The 18,457-nt window shown below is 27.6% G+C and overlaps 1 protein-coding gene across 1 annotated transcript in view; it reads left to right on the top strand.

Annotated features, from left to right (window-relative positions):
* LOC142319252 (uncharacterized) overlaps window positions 1–18,457 on the top strand; it is a 251,339-nt gene that overhangs the window by 215,550 nt on the left and 17,332 nt on the right. The window contains exons 3-4 of the mRNA XM_075356298.1: window positions 2,154–2,333; window positions 17,481–17,634. Of these exons, the coding sequence (XP_075212413.1) occupies window positions 2,154–2,333; window positions 17,481–17,634 (334 nt within the window). The remainder of the gene's footprint in view (window positions 1–2,153; window positions 2,334–17,480; window positions 17,635–18,457) is intronic.

Raw genomic sequence — 18,457 nt, 5'->3', positions numbered from 1 at the left:
TGTTATGTACCTCAGACTTTCCATCCAAATTCACATTGTTTTTGAAGAAATGTTTAGTAGTGACCGGTTATTTCAAAATGATCATCGGCTTTATCGGTCGAGTTACACAAATGGAGATCAATTACAGATGGCTTGAATCTGTATACTTGTAATAATATCAAATAAACCAAAGAAATAATAATAAACAGAGACTTTATTGTTTCCATAAATTGCACACAAACAAAAAGAAAAAAGAATGGAACTCGATAACAAAATATTTAAAAATAATATAATTCATAAAATTAAAGTTTAATATTTAACTATCGCCATTAACTAACAACACGTAATCAAATAATTATTACTATTATTCTTTAATCTTAAAATATTTAAATCTTTATATATACAAATATATAAATTAATCTAATTTCTTCTCCAGATTTTGCTGCTTTTCACAGTCCTTTGCTATTTGCATCCACTTCAAACCTGCAACCTTTATGTTATTAACTTTGCATCAGATTTTTGTCTGTGGAACTTCCCATGCAGCTATCTTCTTAATTCACCTACGTCCTCTTGCCTTACAATAGAAAGGAAATGTCTGGCTTCCTTTTAATCTCTATTCTTTTTATTAAATTTTCCAATTTTGTTTTTGCTACTATTTATGCTTTTTTTTGTTGTAATTATTAGTATTTATAATACTTCTTTCCATTCACATTAGGGTTATCGCTATTATTTTTATTATCTCCTTTGTTTTTAATATTGAATTTTAAGGACAAATACGTTGAGCATATTTTTCTGCATTTTTTTTAATACTTGTTTCACTGTCCTATCATCAAAGGAAAATAATTGTACTAAATATACTGACTTCTTAAGTCAAATTTATTTTGCGTTTGCCTGATTCTATGTCTTCGTCTTCTGTAATGATCGTAATGTGAGTTTTTCAGGATATATATAATAAAACCGACATTTGCCGGTTAATTCCTATAATGATTTTGCAATAAGTATGTCATCTGCAAAATGTAGTTTGTTTTAAATATTTTTCCGGTGTAACTGTTTGAAGATCTTTTGTAAAGCCACATTAATAGAACAAGGGTAAAGGCCTTGCGCTTAACTCCTTTTTTAAGCCGGAATTATTTTTCAGGTTTTCTAAGAGTTATATTGGGGTGTGATTTTTGTATAAGTTATACATTAAATTATTGATTAATAAGTAAATAATTTATTTTATATATTAATTTTATTGATTAATCAATAAAACTATTGATATTAAGTTAGTGATTATATTTAAATGTTTTGTTGGGGAAAAAAATGTTTATGAAGGGATGAAAAAAGGAAAGGGCTTTTCTTCTCCTTTCAACAAAAAAAATATTCTGTTGAAAACTTATGAGGTCTTGTGACTGCCACTTGAATTTTATATCCGACTCCAAATCTGTTTTATAAGTTTTATTTAACTGATTTCTATGTTCTCTTAGTTTACGCTTTCAACTATTTTCTCCTTTTAAAAAAGTTTTTAATGTAAGAAGTTAGCAGTGATGTAATTTTCCGACATGATGTGCACTTTTTTCTTAACATTTAACTGTTATGAAGATAGTTGCACTAAAAGATAAAACTTTGTTCATTGACTAGTCCTTTTTGATTATAAATCACATGTCCACACTAGATCTCATTCTCCCCACTCTAGTTTTCATATTACCAGCTTTTTTCACATAATCTTACACCATTAGAACTTATGCAAACAAAAACTAAAATCAAGCACTCATAGATAAAAATACTTTTTCCATATTTAATTTAATATACAGTATTTCCATTAATTGATTTAATTCATACTTAACTATTTATGGATTACTATGTATCGAATAACTTACTATATATCTATTTAAAATAAATTTCTTGCTTGAAAAAAAAAAATATATATATATATATATGTGTGGTTGGATAATGTTTTCTAGCAGCTTTGAATTCAGCTGCTGATATTTATCACATTCATTTGAAGCAGTGGGGATGCTATGATGCAGTTTGATTCTTTTATACATCTACTTCTATTTATCCATTCATATTAAAATATAAGCTGTTTTGACATGTAAATTTTTTTTTCTTACTGAAGCAGGATTATTAATTAAGAAAACAATTATTTATGTTTTATGAGTTTAAACATTATTTCTTATTTTACTGTATTTTAGGTGAAACATGTTAATACGCAATCTTTATCTGAGACGTTTGTGTGCCTCTGGATCGGCTGTAAAGTATATGAAAAGACATCGTGTTCTCGCTCTTGGTTGGAACGTCATGTATTGAGCCACGGTGGAAATAAACCGTATCGTTGCATAGTTGATGGTTGTGGTCAGAGGTTCAGTTCACAGGTGAGTTAGTAGTTATAGATTTTTCTTAGATCGATCTCTCTATCTCTCTATTGAAGAAGTCGGCCGTCCGGTTACTTGATTGGAACCTGAGTTGACTTGAATTTTATGATTTCTACACAAGTTACCACTTCTGGATTAATTTTTATTTTAATTTACGATAAATATTTATTTACTTGCATTGTGGTTACTTGTTTTCATGACTTACGATTAAAATTGATTTCCTTTTAAAGTAAAGTATTTGCTGATTTTTTTTTTTTTTTTAATTTTGCTCGGAAAAATCATTTTTCTTTGTTTGAAGTTGTATAAACTTGAATAATTTTCTCCCTTCTGTTAATATGTTATTTATTTATGTATATCTTTCAAAACTGGATAAGATTTTTTAAAAATATGGTAGATAAAATTTAAAAAAATCAGATTTATATCCTAATTAAAACTGCATTAATTAAATTAAAGTAAAATTAATTGATTCTTAAAGAAATTGTTTTCTTTAATAAGATGTTGATGGCGCTGCCATCTTTATCTTTAATACAGCAGATGAATTTTCATCATTATTATAAACAGGCGGGGAGTTGTTTGCAAAACATTGGGGAGTGATCCAGGATATTAAACAAAAAGGTTCTCATGGACAAATGCCCTTTCTCGCTACATTTTCTGTCTATCTTCCATTTTGTGTTTTTTCAATAAAAATTATATCATCATGATGAATTAGATTATAATTTTTATATATTTCATTTTATTATTGTTATTAATTAATTATTCATTTTATTTTATCAATTTTTATTTTAACTTTTGATGGAAGTGAAAACAGACACAACACTTTCAGACTGATACTTTTAAGTGCACTGACAACCAGTTTTAACAATTTCTGCCGTACCTGGCCATTTCTCAACCAATTTGAACAAATGTAGGGTTATTTTGGTCGCAATAAAAGCTTAACATTTTATCTAATAAAACATAATTCGAAACATAATAAAAATATTAATTTTTGATAAAACTGATATTTATCAATATATTAATGATTAAAAAAATGAACAATTTTGAAATTTTTGAAGGGAAACTTTTCATTCCTTTTTATTTTGAAAAAGATTTTAGATAATTTTTTCACTTAATTTCATAGAAATATTTAAATATGTTCCTGAAATATAATTTTTATCGGTGGTGGATTGGTAGAAAATTAAGTGAGATACGGTATTCATCCACGTTTTTGTTTATTTTAATGACCTGAATCAGTTCCTTAAATTTTTTAAATGCCTTTGGGGACACTTTGTATAATAAATATATTTTTTTGTAATGAATTAATTTTTCTCTAAAAATTTGTTTTCTCTAACACTGATAGACAAAAAAAAAATTTTAATGTTTAAGTGTGATACCATTTCTTGAATTGGTTTTTTGCATACATTACAGATCTGTAAATATAATTTTTCTATCACCCTTAGTTTAAATAAATTATGCTTGAAAAAAATTAAGGGAAAATATAGTTAAAATCTGTAAAATTGATAATTTTGCATGGCCATACCTGTGTTAGAATGATTTTGCCGATGCTTTTCTTTTATAAATAGCCTCAGGCACATCCCGAATTCATTTCCAACAATAATCGGCTAGCATGTTAGTATTCCATTTCCCTTTATAGTGGTTTTCCATCGCCGAAATGTTTTGCTAGAAACGCTCACCGTGTTTGTCACTTACATCTCCGAGGAAAAAATTCAGATGTGAGTGGAGGAAATGTATTTTCAAAGACATACTACATCCCATATCTCTGTATGAAGTAAGAAATTGATTAACAATATCATGGTAATTGTTGGATTTTTGTTTACTGAAAAAATTTTTGCAAACGCCATTAATTGAAGCCCAAGCTGAACTTTCTACATTATATAACATGAGTTAAATATATCATCTTTGGCCAACTCTCTTATTTGATGATCAACAAATATTCCTTCTTCAATTTTTCCTTCACTTACATTCAGAAATTTCTGCCTGATATACAAAAATCTAGGACTATCCTATTCTTCATTGCTTTTTACAAAATGTTTCATTAGTTCTAGCATAATATTGTGAGCGGGTAAAAAGATTTTTTTGGGTTGAAGCGCTCATGAATAATATTTTTCCCATTTGGATTGTTGTGTTGTTTCTTCCACTCATTGGTAACATAATGTATCCCTAGCTCGGTTGTCCCATTCACAAAGAAAAAACTTGTATTTAATATAGCCTAACTTCAAGCCTAACAAAATATCTATAACTTTCAAATCACTACATATGTTCCAGCTATGTTCTTTATATTTTTTTTTTCAAGAACGTCTTTCAGAACATCGTATGTCTCTTTCAAATTAATACCATAAGCGATTGGTATCAAAGGATATTTATTACCGTTGTCTAGTAGAACCGCTTTTAAACTATACTTGGACGAATCTATGAAAAGATGCCAGTCCTCAGGTTTATGAACTTGTCCTAAGTGCAACATAAGCTCATCAATATTTGTGCAATAAACCAAATTATTTTCATCAATAAAATACTGAGAAAGTTCTTTTTCAGGCTTCGGAAGCCTGACATTTTTGTTTTTTTTTAAAAGTAAATTCCAACCTAGCAATCTTCATCCTAACAGTTCAGCTTGATTTTTTGATAAATTTAAATTCCTAAGTCATTTAATTCACCTTGTGATATAAGATTTGGCTTATTGGATGATAATTCAATATCAAAATCATTGTTGTCTTCTTCAGTACCGCCTGATTCTTCATCGCTGCGTTCGAAACGGCGTTAATTTTACTGGAATAATTTCAGTGGGAGGTACAGGCCTGATTGGAGATTGCAATGAAGGACACTTTACAGTATTTTTAGATTTTTTAGAAATTCCAGACACACTTGTTAAACAAAAGTAGCAATCAGTTACACGATCCTTTGGTTCATGCCAAACCATAGGTACATATGTCATAATATGTGACTATGATGTGATTTAATTCTTTATCTAGCATTGTTTATTTATAGCTTACAAATTATGTTAACAAAGTTAAACAACAAAAAATGAGCTAGCAAAATACAGTATAGGGGCTTAAAATGCTAACTATATGTTGAAAAATGAAAAAAAATCTTTTGATTAAAATTTATAAATTTTTCGAAAATGTTGGGTGATAGAAAGATTCTGAGTTCATATTCATTTTCAGAATCAAAACCAGATTAAATTCATATATCGCACGTTAGGAAACAAAAATTGTTTATCAGTGTAATTATTTGTATTAACTTTTCCATCATAACTGCTAATAATGTATTGAAATTTAATTCTGATTATTTATTGAAATCTAACTCAGTCATTAGTGAAAATATTAAAATAATGTACTATGCGAGTAAAGATTTTTCCTGTTAAAAATCTGTGTAATAATTTTTCATTCATGGTACACTACATTATACGAGGGGTGTTTGATAATTCTGTGCAAAAATAAACAGGTCTTAATTTTTCGGGAAACGTGTTTCAGCAGTAACTTCATCATTTTATGTAAATTTCTTTCTGGCAAATTGCATATTTTTATTTGGAAACAGGTAGTAGTTCAAAGATGGGAAACTAGCATGAAGAGGATTCGGGAGAATTTTTTATTGTGATTGAAACACTTTTGCTACTGGAATTGAATTTCACAACAGTCACACAAGATTGAGCTGGATATTGTTTCCTGGAAAAATGTCTATTTTCATCAGATGTGGTAATTTTATATTAATTTCCTCATTTAGACAATCTAGCAGAGATGCATAATGTTGTTCTGTTATTATTTTACCCAGAAAGTCAGTGAATATTACATCATGAGTATCGCAAAAGACACTGGCCATCACTTTTTTGGAGTGAGTTCCTAAATGCAACCCACTGTTTGGACTATTCCTCACTTTCAGATCAGTAGTGACACGTATTGAGGTTCAGTTGTTATGAAATGTAAAATTTTTTCTCTATTACATTGAAACAACCCAAAAGTGTATTAAAAATGTTTACTCGTTATACTTTTGATCATTTGTGAGTGAACATGCGGATAGTTTTAGCTTTTATAAATATGGACCTGGTTCACTTGAGAAGTCTTAGCATCCTTTCTATCTGCCATCACCATCTCTGTTTTCTATATTTTAACCTCTATCACCCTAACATTGTTTTTTGTTTTTTTCAATATTCTGTGTAGTTGTAATCTCTGCAGACCATCTGGAACATTTAATATTATTTGTGCTCTGTGATCATCCAGAGATGAACTGTTCTAATTGATAGAGCTGAAATACCATAATATTTATCCAGCTTGGCTGTACGTTTCCAGTATGGTTTTGCCTTACAAAATTAATGTTTGATCGCTGCATGATTTTTTCTTTTCTCCATTTTTTTTACAAATCACAATACTTGTTCGACTCAAAAAAAATTGCTGACAACAGTATTATGAATGTGCCGACTGAAACTTAGTGTATGTTTATAGCAGAGATGTGGGAAACTAAGAATGATACCTTTGTACCTCAAGAGATGTGTTCCATCTCTTGACTTTGCACCGACTTAACAAACACCTGTCGTATTACATTAAGAATACATTTATATTATTATTTATATTATTACATTTACTCATGCCAATTTGTATTGTTTTTGAGGCTTCTTTTTTGATGGCTACTGAACAGTATGTATAGTGTGCTCCGATCGAGTCGGTATATTTTTCTTTCACTCTTTCGTGCTCTCTGTTGTATACCTGTAAATACTTCATAATTAAAACTTGAAGATTCTCTTCAGATGTCTTCAGTGTTGAAATCTCCCTTTTAACATCATATTTGCAACTATTCTTACTTGTTATCTTATCGCATACTTAGAGGTATGTATAGGGTTGGATTTCAAGGGAGGTATGTATTTTACCTGTTACTGTTTGACCCGAAGTGCAGTTGAAAGAATATACATGCACTATTTGTACATATTAATTTCTTTGTGTACATTTTAACAAAGCTTTAACCCTTTGCTTGTGAGCAGAACATATGCTATCTCAGTAACCTATCTTGCACGGCGTACAGTATGGCAATCTTTATCCTGTGGGCAATGGTTTCTACTAATAACATACTCTTAAGTTTTCTTATTATCCTGTGGGCATTGGTCCTAATAACACACCCTTAAATTTTCTTATTCGTGAAAAAAATGTACAATACAATAAGATGATGATTTGTGTTGGGTGTTGTTTTTCCTCTTTATAAAATCATTTATTAATGAATTATTTTGCTATTAAACACATTAAGTGAAAAATATGTTACAAAATTTATTTTAATATAATTGTATCAGTTTTGTTATTAATCTTGATTAATTCTGATAATTAATTTAAAGAACTATTCAAGCCATGTACAGTTTTTATTTATTTCCTTTTTTAAGCAACTATAAGCTAACTGCCCAATTACAACTGCTAATGAGGCATGAATTTTTGAAGGTGTAAAAATGTCCAAGTCTGACTGGCATTTGGATCAAACCATTCATAAAAATCATTGTCCTATAACACAGTAGTAATAACATTTTGCCAGCTTTTTAATATTTCTTTCATATATATATTGTACACATATGATTATAAGCAATGATTTCAGATATATATTTTTATATCTGAAATCATCACAGTAAAATCGCAGGTTCACTCGGTATCTAAAGTTTTGACTGTTGGTTAATTTTTAAAATTAATTTTTGTAAAACATTAGTGCGATTTCAATTCACTGATTACGGAAGGAAAAAGGTTTTTCTTTAGCGATTCATTATCTCAATATTACCAAAATAATACTGATATAAATGCTGTAGTAGGGATCAAAAGGCATACATAGTAGCTCCTTAATCCCAGGTTGAGTTTTTTTTACTTCCACTGGGTTAAAACAGCTGCAGCTAGGAATATAAACAAGCGCTATTACAAATGTCATTAATAAGAATCCATTGAATATTTAGGAAAAACCTGCAGAAACATCACCAGAGGAAGAAGCAATCAAATATATAAGGGAAAATATAAACAATAACAAAGGGATGATCTAGGATCAGAAAATAAGGCAAACCACCTGCCATCCGGAATCTGTAAAGCTTCTTCTCTTGGCATTGGGCATGCGTCTACCTAAAATCATTCCATAGATCTGAGTATCTTTATTCAGGATGTTAGTAGGATTTTACTGATTGATCATCTTGAACCTATATCGCACCAAATTACTTTCATTTGAAATAATAAAGAGACCTTGAAAAACAGGTTTTGGCCTTATTAATCCTCTCCTTTTTGAAAAACAGACTTCCCTTCATCTGTAGAATTTTGTAATGCTTGGCTGTATCTGTTTGAACAAGAAATCATTCGGTCGAATCTCTCATTTATGGGGAAGAAAAAATAAGTTTTTTTTTTTTAACAAAAAAACATTAGTATCAGCATTAGAAATGTATGATACATTAAAAAAATGTAATAGAGAAGTGTTGAGAATGGACAGTTTTTTTATGATGAATAATGAGTAAGAGCTATGAGCACTTTTTAAAAGTTTTATTGCATTTACTTCTCTTTTGAATGTTTTTACTCGTAATTCCATGAAGATGTGGCATATTTAAAAATCATGTTTAATGAATGAATTTCAGATATCTGGCTGTATTTAAGCCATTAGTAAATAGACATATGATACAAGCCGCAGGCAAAGGGTTAATATTTGATGCAGTAATGATTGTTTAATTTTAATGTTTGCTTTTTTTTTATGAATGAAATCCGTTTTAGTATCGATTTTGAGTATTTTACATCATTATTCTGTTTTTTACAAATAGATAGATTATATTTTACACGACTCTGACAATAATATAATGTTAATTGTCAATATATTAAAAAAAAAAAATTTAATTGTGACTGAAAATAATGATTTTTAATAAGAAAAAACTCTCTATTTCTGATAATTTTTTTAAAAAAATTGGCTAATTCAATGCTTCAAATGGAAATTAATTTGAATTGATAGTTGAACTTTTATATATACTGTGTAATTTTTCCTTCTAGTTATTGATAAAATGTTGTTGTTTTGATGTTACATACTTATTTATTAAATAGCATAAAATATTAATGTAATATAACTTAAATATTTAGAGGTTTCATAATATGGTGAAAAAAAAGAACTCATTGGGTTCATCGTAATGCAATGTAATAATTTCTATTGTTTTGTATGTCATTAGTACTTGGTATTTTTCTCTTGGACATATTTATGTCACATGTATTCATTTCACTTATATATTCATTACATTCATTTCATAGATGTATGATTACATTTTTTTTTTTTTTTTTAGAATAATATTAACTAAACTAAACAAGGGTGTATTATAAATATGTGGTCTTTCTTTCAGCATCGCCTTCTTTTTAGTAGAATCTATTATGAATATCTTTCTTTTCAAATTTGTTCAGAAACCACTTCATTTCATTTATCGACCTGGCTAATTTTATTGATGTCTCTTGTAATGCTTTCTATTATTTTTTCTTTAGGTTTTCCTATTTTCAGTGTTTCGCTGATGTAAAATGCTGCATTCTATGGAAATATTTTATTGATGACTTGGTAATTCCTAAGTCTAGGTTCTTACCTAGCATCTTTGCATCTTTGTTCTCAGATGCATTTTTGCTTAAAACTTCTATCGATTTTTGCAGATCTCATTTAGTTTATCTACTAGCTGCTCAGCCCAGCTTCACAGCCAGGCATTGCTTTGCTCTCCTCTTTGGGACGTAAAAGGGATTCAGTTTTTGAAAATTGATTTATTTATTGTAATCTTGTAAAAATACATAATTTTAACCTTAGTTATAAAATTCACAAAAATTTTGCTTAATAATTGTAACCGTTTTCCAGGCAACTCATGAGGTACAGTCAAATGTGTTTTTTTTTTTTATAGTCTTGAAAATTTTTTCAATAGACTATTCATTTTTGCACGCCTCACATTAACTGCATGTTACAAAAAATTACTGTAATTAAAACATGTTTTTACTATTTATTTTTCTGGTACTTTAATTATTCATTTTGATTTTTTATTTCTATTTCATAATAGAGTTAGCCCTTATACTGCTATCAAATATGCTGTTTGAATTTTTTAAATTGGTTGTACCCTTCTGGAGGTATAAGTAAATTTCAGAAAAATAATGGCTAACCTAATGATCCAGCTTACATTTTTTTATGCAAACATTAGCACTCAACATGGTAAAAAAATAAGCCATTTAAATTTTTAAAATTGTTCGTACAATCTCGTAAATATAACTGAATTTCAGAATAAGATGTATGTGTTACGGAATAATTCTGGACAACTGGATAATTGAGAGTATAAAAGAAAAACATAAAAACCACTCTTGTAATAAATAAAAACTTTTTGTTGAATTAGATTTTTTTGTATTCCTATGGGATCCCTAATCTTGCATTTCAAAGAAATCAACTATATATATATATATATATATATATATAAATAAAAGGAGTTGATTAGTGACCATTCTTTATTTACAAAAAATATTATTTAGGAGCAAGTATGACTTTATCTATATGGAACTCTATGGACAGTTCTATCTTCAACTAGTCAGAAAATGAAATCAAAAATCATTCTGTCAAGTTTAAATTTTTGTTTGATAATTTTCCTACTACATGAAGTTTCTTTTATATTTCAATATGCAAACCATTTATATATTAGATATCAGCAAAAGAGATGTGATCAAAAAATTTATATCACAATTTATTTGTATATAGTATTCTTAATAGTGTTTTGTATCTTACTGAATTCATCCTGTAGGATTTTTTGTAGGATAAAAACGATATATCTCATGTTAAAGTGGGATCCCTACAGAAAAAAAGGAATTGACCAAGTAACCCTCTTCATTAATCGATTTATTTTCAATTGAAAACGCAGGACTTTGACCATACTTGACCGGTGTTATTTATTATTTAACAAGTATACACCTGACCACCATGAGACACGTACTAACAAATATGGATTTTCTGCTAGTGTTTGGTGCATTCAGGTGCCTATTTTTTGGTTATAGTTCATTATTTTATGAAGAAAAACAATCACATACAAAAATATATTATTAATATATTTTTCACACATATATATTGATTAAAAAAATATATATTTATTACAAGTATAAATAATAACAAGTACAAGTAATAAATATATAAGAATATAACAAGTATACAATTATTTTGCTTGAAAATGTATGTGGTCTGGAGACATTCTGACCACCACAAGACATGTACTAATGAATCAGGATTTTCTGTTAGTGATCAGTACATTACAGTGCTAAGCTAAGGGGGATGGATACACACACACACACACACACACAGAGATAGAGGGAGACATACACACATACAAATGCCCTTTGGTAGGGTAGGATTATTTGTAATTTTACGATGTAAATAACAAAATTTCAATGAATAGAGAGAGTAAGAACTATTCTTTTCATTTTTATGTCAAAAATTGTTTGACCTGGAAGACATTATGGGCAGGGCGTTGTAATGCTGAAACCAATGGCCACTCTCTTGCATCGTAGGAATTTTAGTCACAAACCTTTGCACAATCTTCTCGATACATCTGGGCAGAAATGCTGATTCACCATATCTCCAGGAGGAACATAGTTTCTGCGAACAATCTCATTCTTATAAAAAATACAAATCTACATTATCTTCACATATGATAACATTTATTATGTTTTTTTGGTGTTTATGTACTCTGTGTTTTTGTTAACCAGTTTGATTATTGTTTTATTTCTGGGCTGTAAATACAGCCTTGAGTCTCATCCCTGTCAGAACTTTAGGGAAAGATAGTGTGGATTATTTCAAAGTCATGGCAGAAATTAACTTTACTAGTTTCCTGATTTGTGAGCGATCGAGGCACAAAATTTGCAGTGATTTGCTTCATGATAAATTTTGTTGACAAAAACTGAAAGATACACAAGCGAATTGAGAAATATCTTCGATAGTCCAACGATAATCTTCATAAATTATATTGCAAAGTTTTTCACGTTTTTTGTCACTCCTAATCATAAAATGCCAGTCAGATCTTGGTCAGTCTTCAACTGACAATTACCTTCATTGTTATGTGAAAACTGTTGGTAGACTTCTGTTTTATTTAAAGCTTCCTCTTTAAAAACATTTTGAAATAAGATTATTGCTTTAGCAGCTATTTTGCCTAAGAAGAAACAAAATTTTATGTAGATTCTGCTCTTTATGATCACCCATTACAAATATTGTAGAACATGTTAACATGCAACAAGAAAAATTGATATGTTAGTTATTTATGAAGAATGCAGAGAAATACCACTTGGTTTGCTGTGAGTACTCTTACACTTGTAAATCTAACTATGTCTATATTATCATCCTCATTTCATTACATTTACTTTGATTTAATTAACAAGAAGAAGGTGTTGCTTTTCTTCCACTTAATATTTCTTTTTCTTTTTTAGATTTAGTTACAATATTAATATCATAAATTGTTTAAAATTAATTTTTTTGACAATGATTGCTGGTAATCTGAACTCAGATTTTTCCTTTAACTTCTCTATTGCTTGTTCTTTAAAAACCATTCATTATTTTTATTAATCTTGCAATAACTAACAAAATTTATCCTTTCTTAACAACCTATCACATCTTGTAATCTAGATCTTGTAAATTTTATTGTTAAATATTTTATAGTTGTGTAATTAAAATAAAAATTAATTAAATTTCTTGTGTTTTGCTGTTTTATGCTAAAAATGTAATTTATGATTAAATTTATTATGAAAATAATATGTTATATTCTTTTTTCTTGCATTTAACTTTGTTTAATACAGTAAATATTTGTATATTTACATAAAATTCTTTTTCTTACCACGGTGGATATAGGAAGATTTAAATATGACTACGGTATACACTAATGGTTTAAAAATTTTAATATGTCAAATAAAATCACTATATTTTTAACTATATATTTTATTTATAATAATATGCATTTTATATAAGAATTGGTCTGCCGGTGATAGAGTTAAAGCTCTAAAAACACTACAGACAGATAGGTAAGTGTTCTTACCTTTTATTGAACTTTATTTGGCAGATTTAAATATTTATTTGGTAATAATTATTTGATGCAGTGGTATATAATATTCAAAAAAATAATATATATATTTTAACAAAATGTTAATTATTTATACATTTAGTATTGTTTTTTGATCGCATTAATATTGCTGATTATATTAAAAAAAAAATGTTGATGGTGTATTGATTTCATTGTAGTATTAATAATTTACTGATTCGTTTTTTTTTACTAAATAAAAATATCAAATTCTTATTTATGAAAGCATATATCGTTAAATTCACCGATTACAATATTTATTATTTTTTATATAGTTGTATATATATTTTTCTAAATTTAAAATATTTATTGATGTGGTGTTATAGTTAATGAATTTTGTTTTGTGTTATAAAATTTACAGTTTATATTACGTTTATATTTTTATTATTAAGATATAAGTGTGTGACATCATAACTTTTTAAATAATCACATTTTTAATATATTAATTATTGATTGGTTACTTATTCTTCATTTTTTTTTATAATTTTAATTAAAAGTTATGAACTATAGATAAATATAACATAATACCTAATATAAGTATTTAAAAAACTTGAATATATTGTTGCGAGCATAAATACTTGTTTAAAAAAAAGAAAGACTGTAAAAGTTTATTTAGAGTGTTATTATTACTACTAACAAGTGCAGGGCATTTTATGCATTTAACAGTTATTCTCCTTTTTTTGTTCTTGTAAGTTAATCTTGTGATGAGTTTCTCAAGAAGTGTACATGACATCTAAATGTATTATTATACAGTTTAATATAACATCCATGTATTACTGTTATAATAACTGAAGATAATATCTAAATGTGCATTTAATTTTTTAAAAACATTTCGTTCAAACAATTAACAGCATACAGGAAGAAATATAAAAGACGAGTAAAATAATTAATAGCATTTTTTTAAAAGTAATTAAAACTCTATTAAGTCAAATTTAAGCATAATTTTGGTTTAGGGTTTGATTTCTATTAATATCAATAAAACTTTTTTGAGTTATTTCATTCAGATTTTCTCAACTCTCCCCCTATTTTTTTTAGAAATACTAATTTATTTTTGTTTCTTTAATGTTTTATATATGCATTGTGATATTTATTTATTAATAAATTTGGATGTTATACAGATATAATAATTAAAATATAAAACGATTAGACAACAAAATTATAACTTTATTCCTGTAATTTCTTTTATGATAGGAATATTGATCTGTCATTTTGGTTGAATTCATATTTTAGGTAACTCTGTAATGCATACAACTAGTACATTTTTTATTTTCACTCCTGCAAACTGCTTTACATTTGTATGATCGTGATCATTATAATCCAAAAACTATAATAAAACTTAAGTTTTATTGATTTATAATTTTTTTATATTTTTGTTCAACGATTTAATTTCTAAATATACATATAAGGCATATAAGTCAGTATAGCTGGTTTACTTGGAATAATTCTTGTTTACAATGAGGTAAAATGTTATTACATTCTGTACTCGTGAAATATATTCTTGCATAATAATTTCAAAGGATTTAAAAATTGTCTGAATATTTTATATAATTCTATAAAAATGTATATAATTTTACTTCTTGGATTAAGTTTTGTCAATTAGGACTCCATGTAGTCTACAGATTCTGATGTGGTAACCTTATTTCCATGACGTGTAGTGTGTCTTTAAGGTAGTGATGTGGTTTCAAACAGTCATAGTTTTAGAAAAGCATAATCATAGATGTGAAGTATATATCAAAATGAAGAGAAACACTTCAAGATTCTCACTTGTGCAGTGAATTTCATTTTATACTCTTTCAATTGCCCTGCAGACTTCAAGATGATATTTAACCTCTCACTATAAATTATAGAAAACATTTGGTTTGACAGACAAAAGGACTACAGTGATCTGTTCTTTTAAATGTTCAGAATTTCTTATTTGAAATGAGAATTCATGTGTCTTTGTGTAACTCCACAAATAAAAATCAACAGGAGAGAGATCTGGTGGCCAGGTTATCTAATCTTCTTAACCGACCACCTGCTGAGGAAATGCTTAGTTTACGTAATGCTACAGAAAAATAGGAAATGTAGAGGAACTCTGTTTAACTGTATTTTTCGCACTGCACACCCTTGTAGAAAGTTCCATTTCTGTTACAGTTCTTTCAACAAAAAACTGTGTTGATAATTAGGTTACATCCATCTGTGCATCAGACATTAATTTTTAAACTACTGCTGTGTTGATGTTCCATAACATATGAAGGTTTATTACTACTTATTTGAACAGTATGCCGATATACTTGACCTGAAACATGAAATGTAGCTTCATCACAGAAAATAAACTCGTTTGAAATCTTCCCATCTTGATCTAACCTAACCAGAATATCTGTAATGAATTCAGACCATTTAATGTTATCCTGCAGATAAATTATATGTAACACCTGAATTGTATAACCATTAAAATGTTGTTGGATTTATAATGTTATTCATTTGATTCTAGAGAATACTCTGCACTGATTTTTTTGGGCTGTGTGATTAACTTGTCCACACAGATTTGGTAGGATGCCCATTTTTCTGAATTATTTATTACATCAATGAATGTTATTTTCATGCAGTATTTTACACTTAACATATGACAGCATTCATGCCTAACAAATATAACTGACTTAAACTTTATGAGCCACAAAGAATTGAACTTTCCTTTGTATTGAAATCATGACCACTACTGAGTTATTGCAGCTAGTGATCATGTACCACAGTGTGCATGTATTGTTTCTGTACCTTGTTAAAGTATCAAAACTGAGTTTCTCTTTATTATTTCATGTCGTTTTCATGCTTTGTTCCAAAATTATGACTCTTTGAAACTCCACTATTACGTTATGGATACATTGTACTTATCCTATAAATGTTTTAATACTCTCTGTTTTTTGGTGTTCTATGCGGTCTACAGATCCTGATATGTTTAGGCAACTTCATTTCCATTTGTTTAATGTACGTACCTTGTCAGGTCTTCTACTTTGTAACAAACCGTACTAAAATTGTTTTCCTGATTCTGTTTTTTGATTCATTTTAATTAGCAGATGTTTTATTATTTTTAAAAGATAATCTTATCATTTCAGTAAATGTTGAATAATTTTGTACAAAATAATAATTGCTATTTTTCTCTATTATGTATAGTATATTAATTATAGTCTGATCACAACTTTAAATGGAGGATTATGTTCGTACAAATGTTATAGATATTTATATTCATTTTATGTTATTAATATATTATGCAAAGAAAAAAATTCTTGCATGTTACTAATGAGCAGTATAATTTGTCATATTTATTCATTCATAAAATAATTTTTTATTTTAATACAGTAGTGGGAATTTACTATTTCAGCGTGTATCTTTCAAGATAGAATTGGACATATCTTAATCACTCCATTTTTATGTCTTAAACTTACTTCAGTTACGGCAACCAAAAAGTGTATTTTATAAATAAAACTTTGTCGTTTATTAAATTTTATTTAATGAGAATCTATTTCCATCGACCTCATTGTTTTATTACATTTTTTTATGTTCCAATTCTTTTGGGAAATTTTATTTCTACGACTTTTGGTTGGTGATACTTAAGGCAGTTGAAAAGCATTAAAAAAGAAAAATGGCTGTCAGTAATTTAAAATTGTCCTCCCATTCTTGATAACTAGCATTGAGGTTATATTTTCCCATTACTTTTAATAATCCATTTATGTTTTCATTATTTTTGTTAATATTTTGTGTTACTTTCATTTTTTCAGATTAGTTAAGGTTACAGTAAGAATTTATTAAATAACTGCTCTTTATATCATATAAAAAAAGAAAATTAAAAAAAAAGTTATATTTAATGGTGTATTATGTTTTGCATTCTTGCATTTATTTATACACACCATTAAGTGTTTATTTTATATTATTAATTCTATATTCTTATATGATTGTTATTAATTTTATTTTATATTAATGAAAGGAATATTTTGTTTATTTTTCTTTAATTTTCTTTAAAAAAAAACATTTTTTTAAAGTTTATTTTAATAAATAAATTATATAATTTTTACTCGCTTAAGTTTAATTTATTTTACTTTAATTAATTTATTTTGTTTTTACTGTTTTATTTATAGATTATGTTGGAGAGACATGTAAACAGTCATTTTAATCAGTCTGATACAAATGGCAGTGGAGGCTCAGGGCCACGTAAAAGTCTTGATCCTCTTCCTAATAAATTGTTCAGAAGAAATGGAAAAAAATTGAGATATAGAAGGCAACCGTTTTCAGGTGAAATTAAAAATTAAATTCAAGTGATGATATGATAACTACATTTTCGTTTGACTGAATGGTTGCTTGATTGTAGAAATCTATATTTAAAGTAAAAAGTATTTTCAATATAATTGATTAAAAATATTTAATATAAAAAAAATCTTTAATCGCTGATTTCCATTTTTTTAAATTCATATGGTTTATTATCTAGTAATTTTTAATACAAAATTGTTTGATTGGCATCATTTCTTTTTCTTTGAATTTATTGCACTAATTTCCTTTTAGCTCTTCTTTTTGTAATTTTGGTTTATAAAATTGAAAACTTTCAAGGACACGTTTTTGTGTTCATGTTGTAGTTAATAGTAAAAATAAAATTCTTTTAGATTCTGCGATATTTATATTATTTTTTATACCTGATTATGCATCTTTCTCCTGTCACTTTTATTATCTTCTTCCTTCTTTTTTACTGTGCTGTGTCTTGCAGTTATTCATATCATAATATTTTTGTTTGTGTGTGTGTGTGTGCATGCGTGCATGTGGAGTTTTGATTTCATGTGATGGTATAATTTTTTTTTCAAATTTGGTGATTTATTTATGTATATTGGGTGGAGTAATAGGTGTTATAAGTTGCATAGTTTTATGTCAAATGCTGTTTCACAGGATTATTATATAAAAATAAATTTTTGTCCATAAGCATTCAGTAATTTAATTATTGTTCTGCATTTTTTTCCATGTAATTTGCAATTGTTATTGTGTTAATAGTAAATTCACCCTTCAAAGACCATTGTTTAGCACTAGGCTGATCTTGTTTTTTTTTTTAAAGACCAATGCCATGTTTGCT

The sequence above is a fragment of the Lycorma delicatula genome, chromosome 2 (genome assembly GCF_047948215.1).
Source record: "Lycorma delicatula isolate Av1 chromosome 2, ASM4794821v1, whole genome shotgun sequence".
Classification (NCBI taxonomy): Eukaryota; Metazoa; Arthropoda; class Insecta; order Hemiptera; family Fulgoridae; genus Lycorma; species Lycorma delicatula.
The sequence above is the reverse complement of the archived record's forward strand: the minus strand, read 5'-3'. Positions and strand labels throughout refer to the sequence as shown.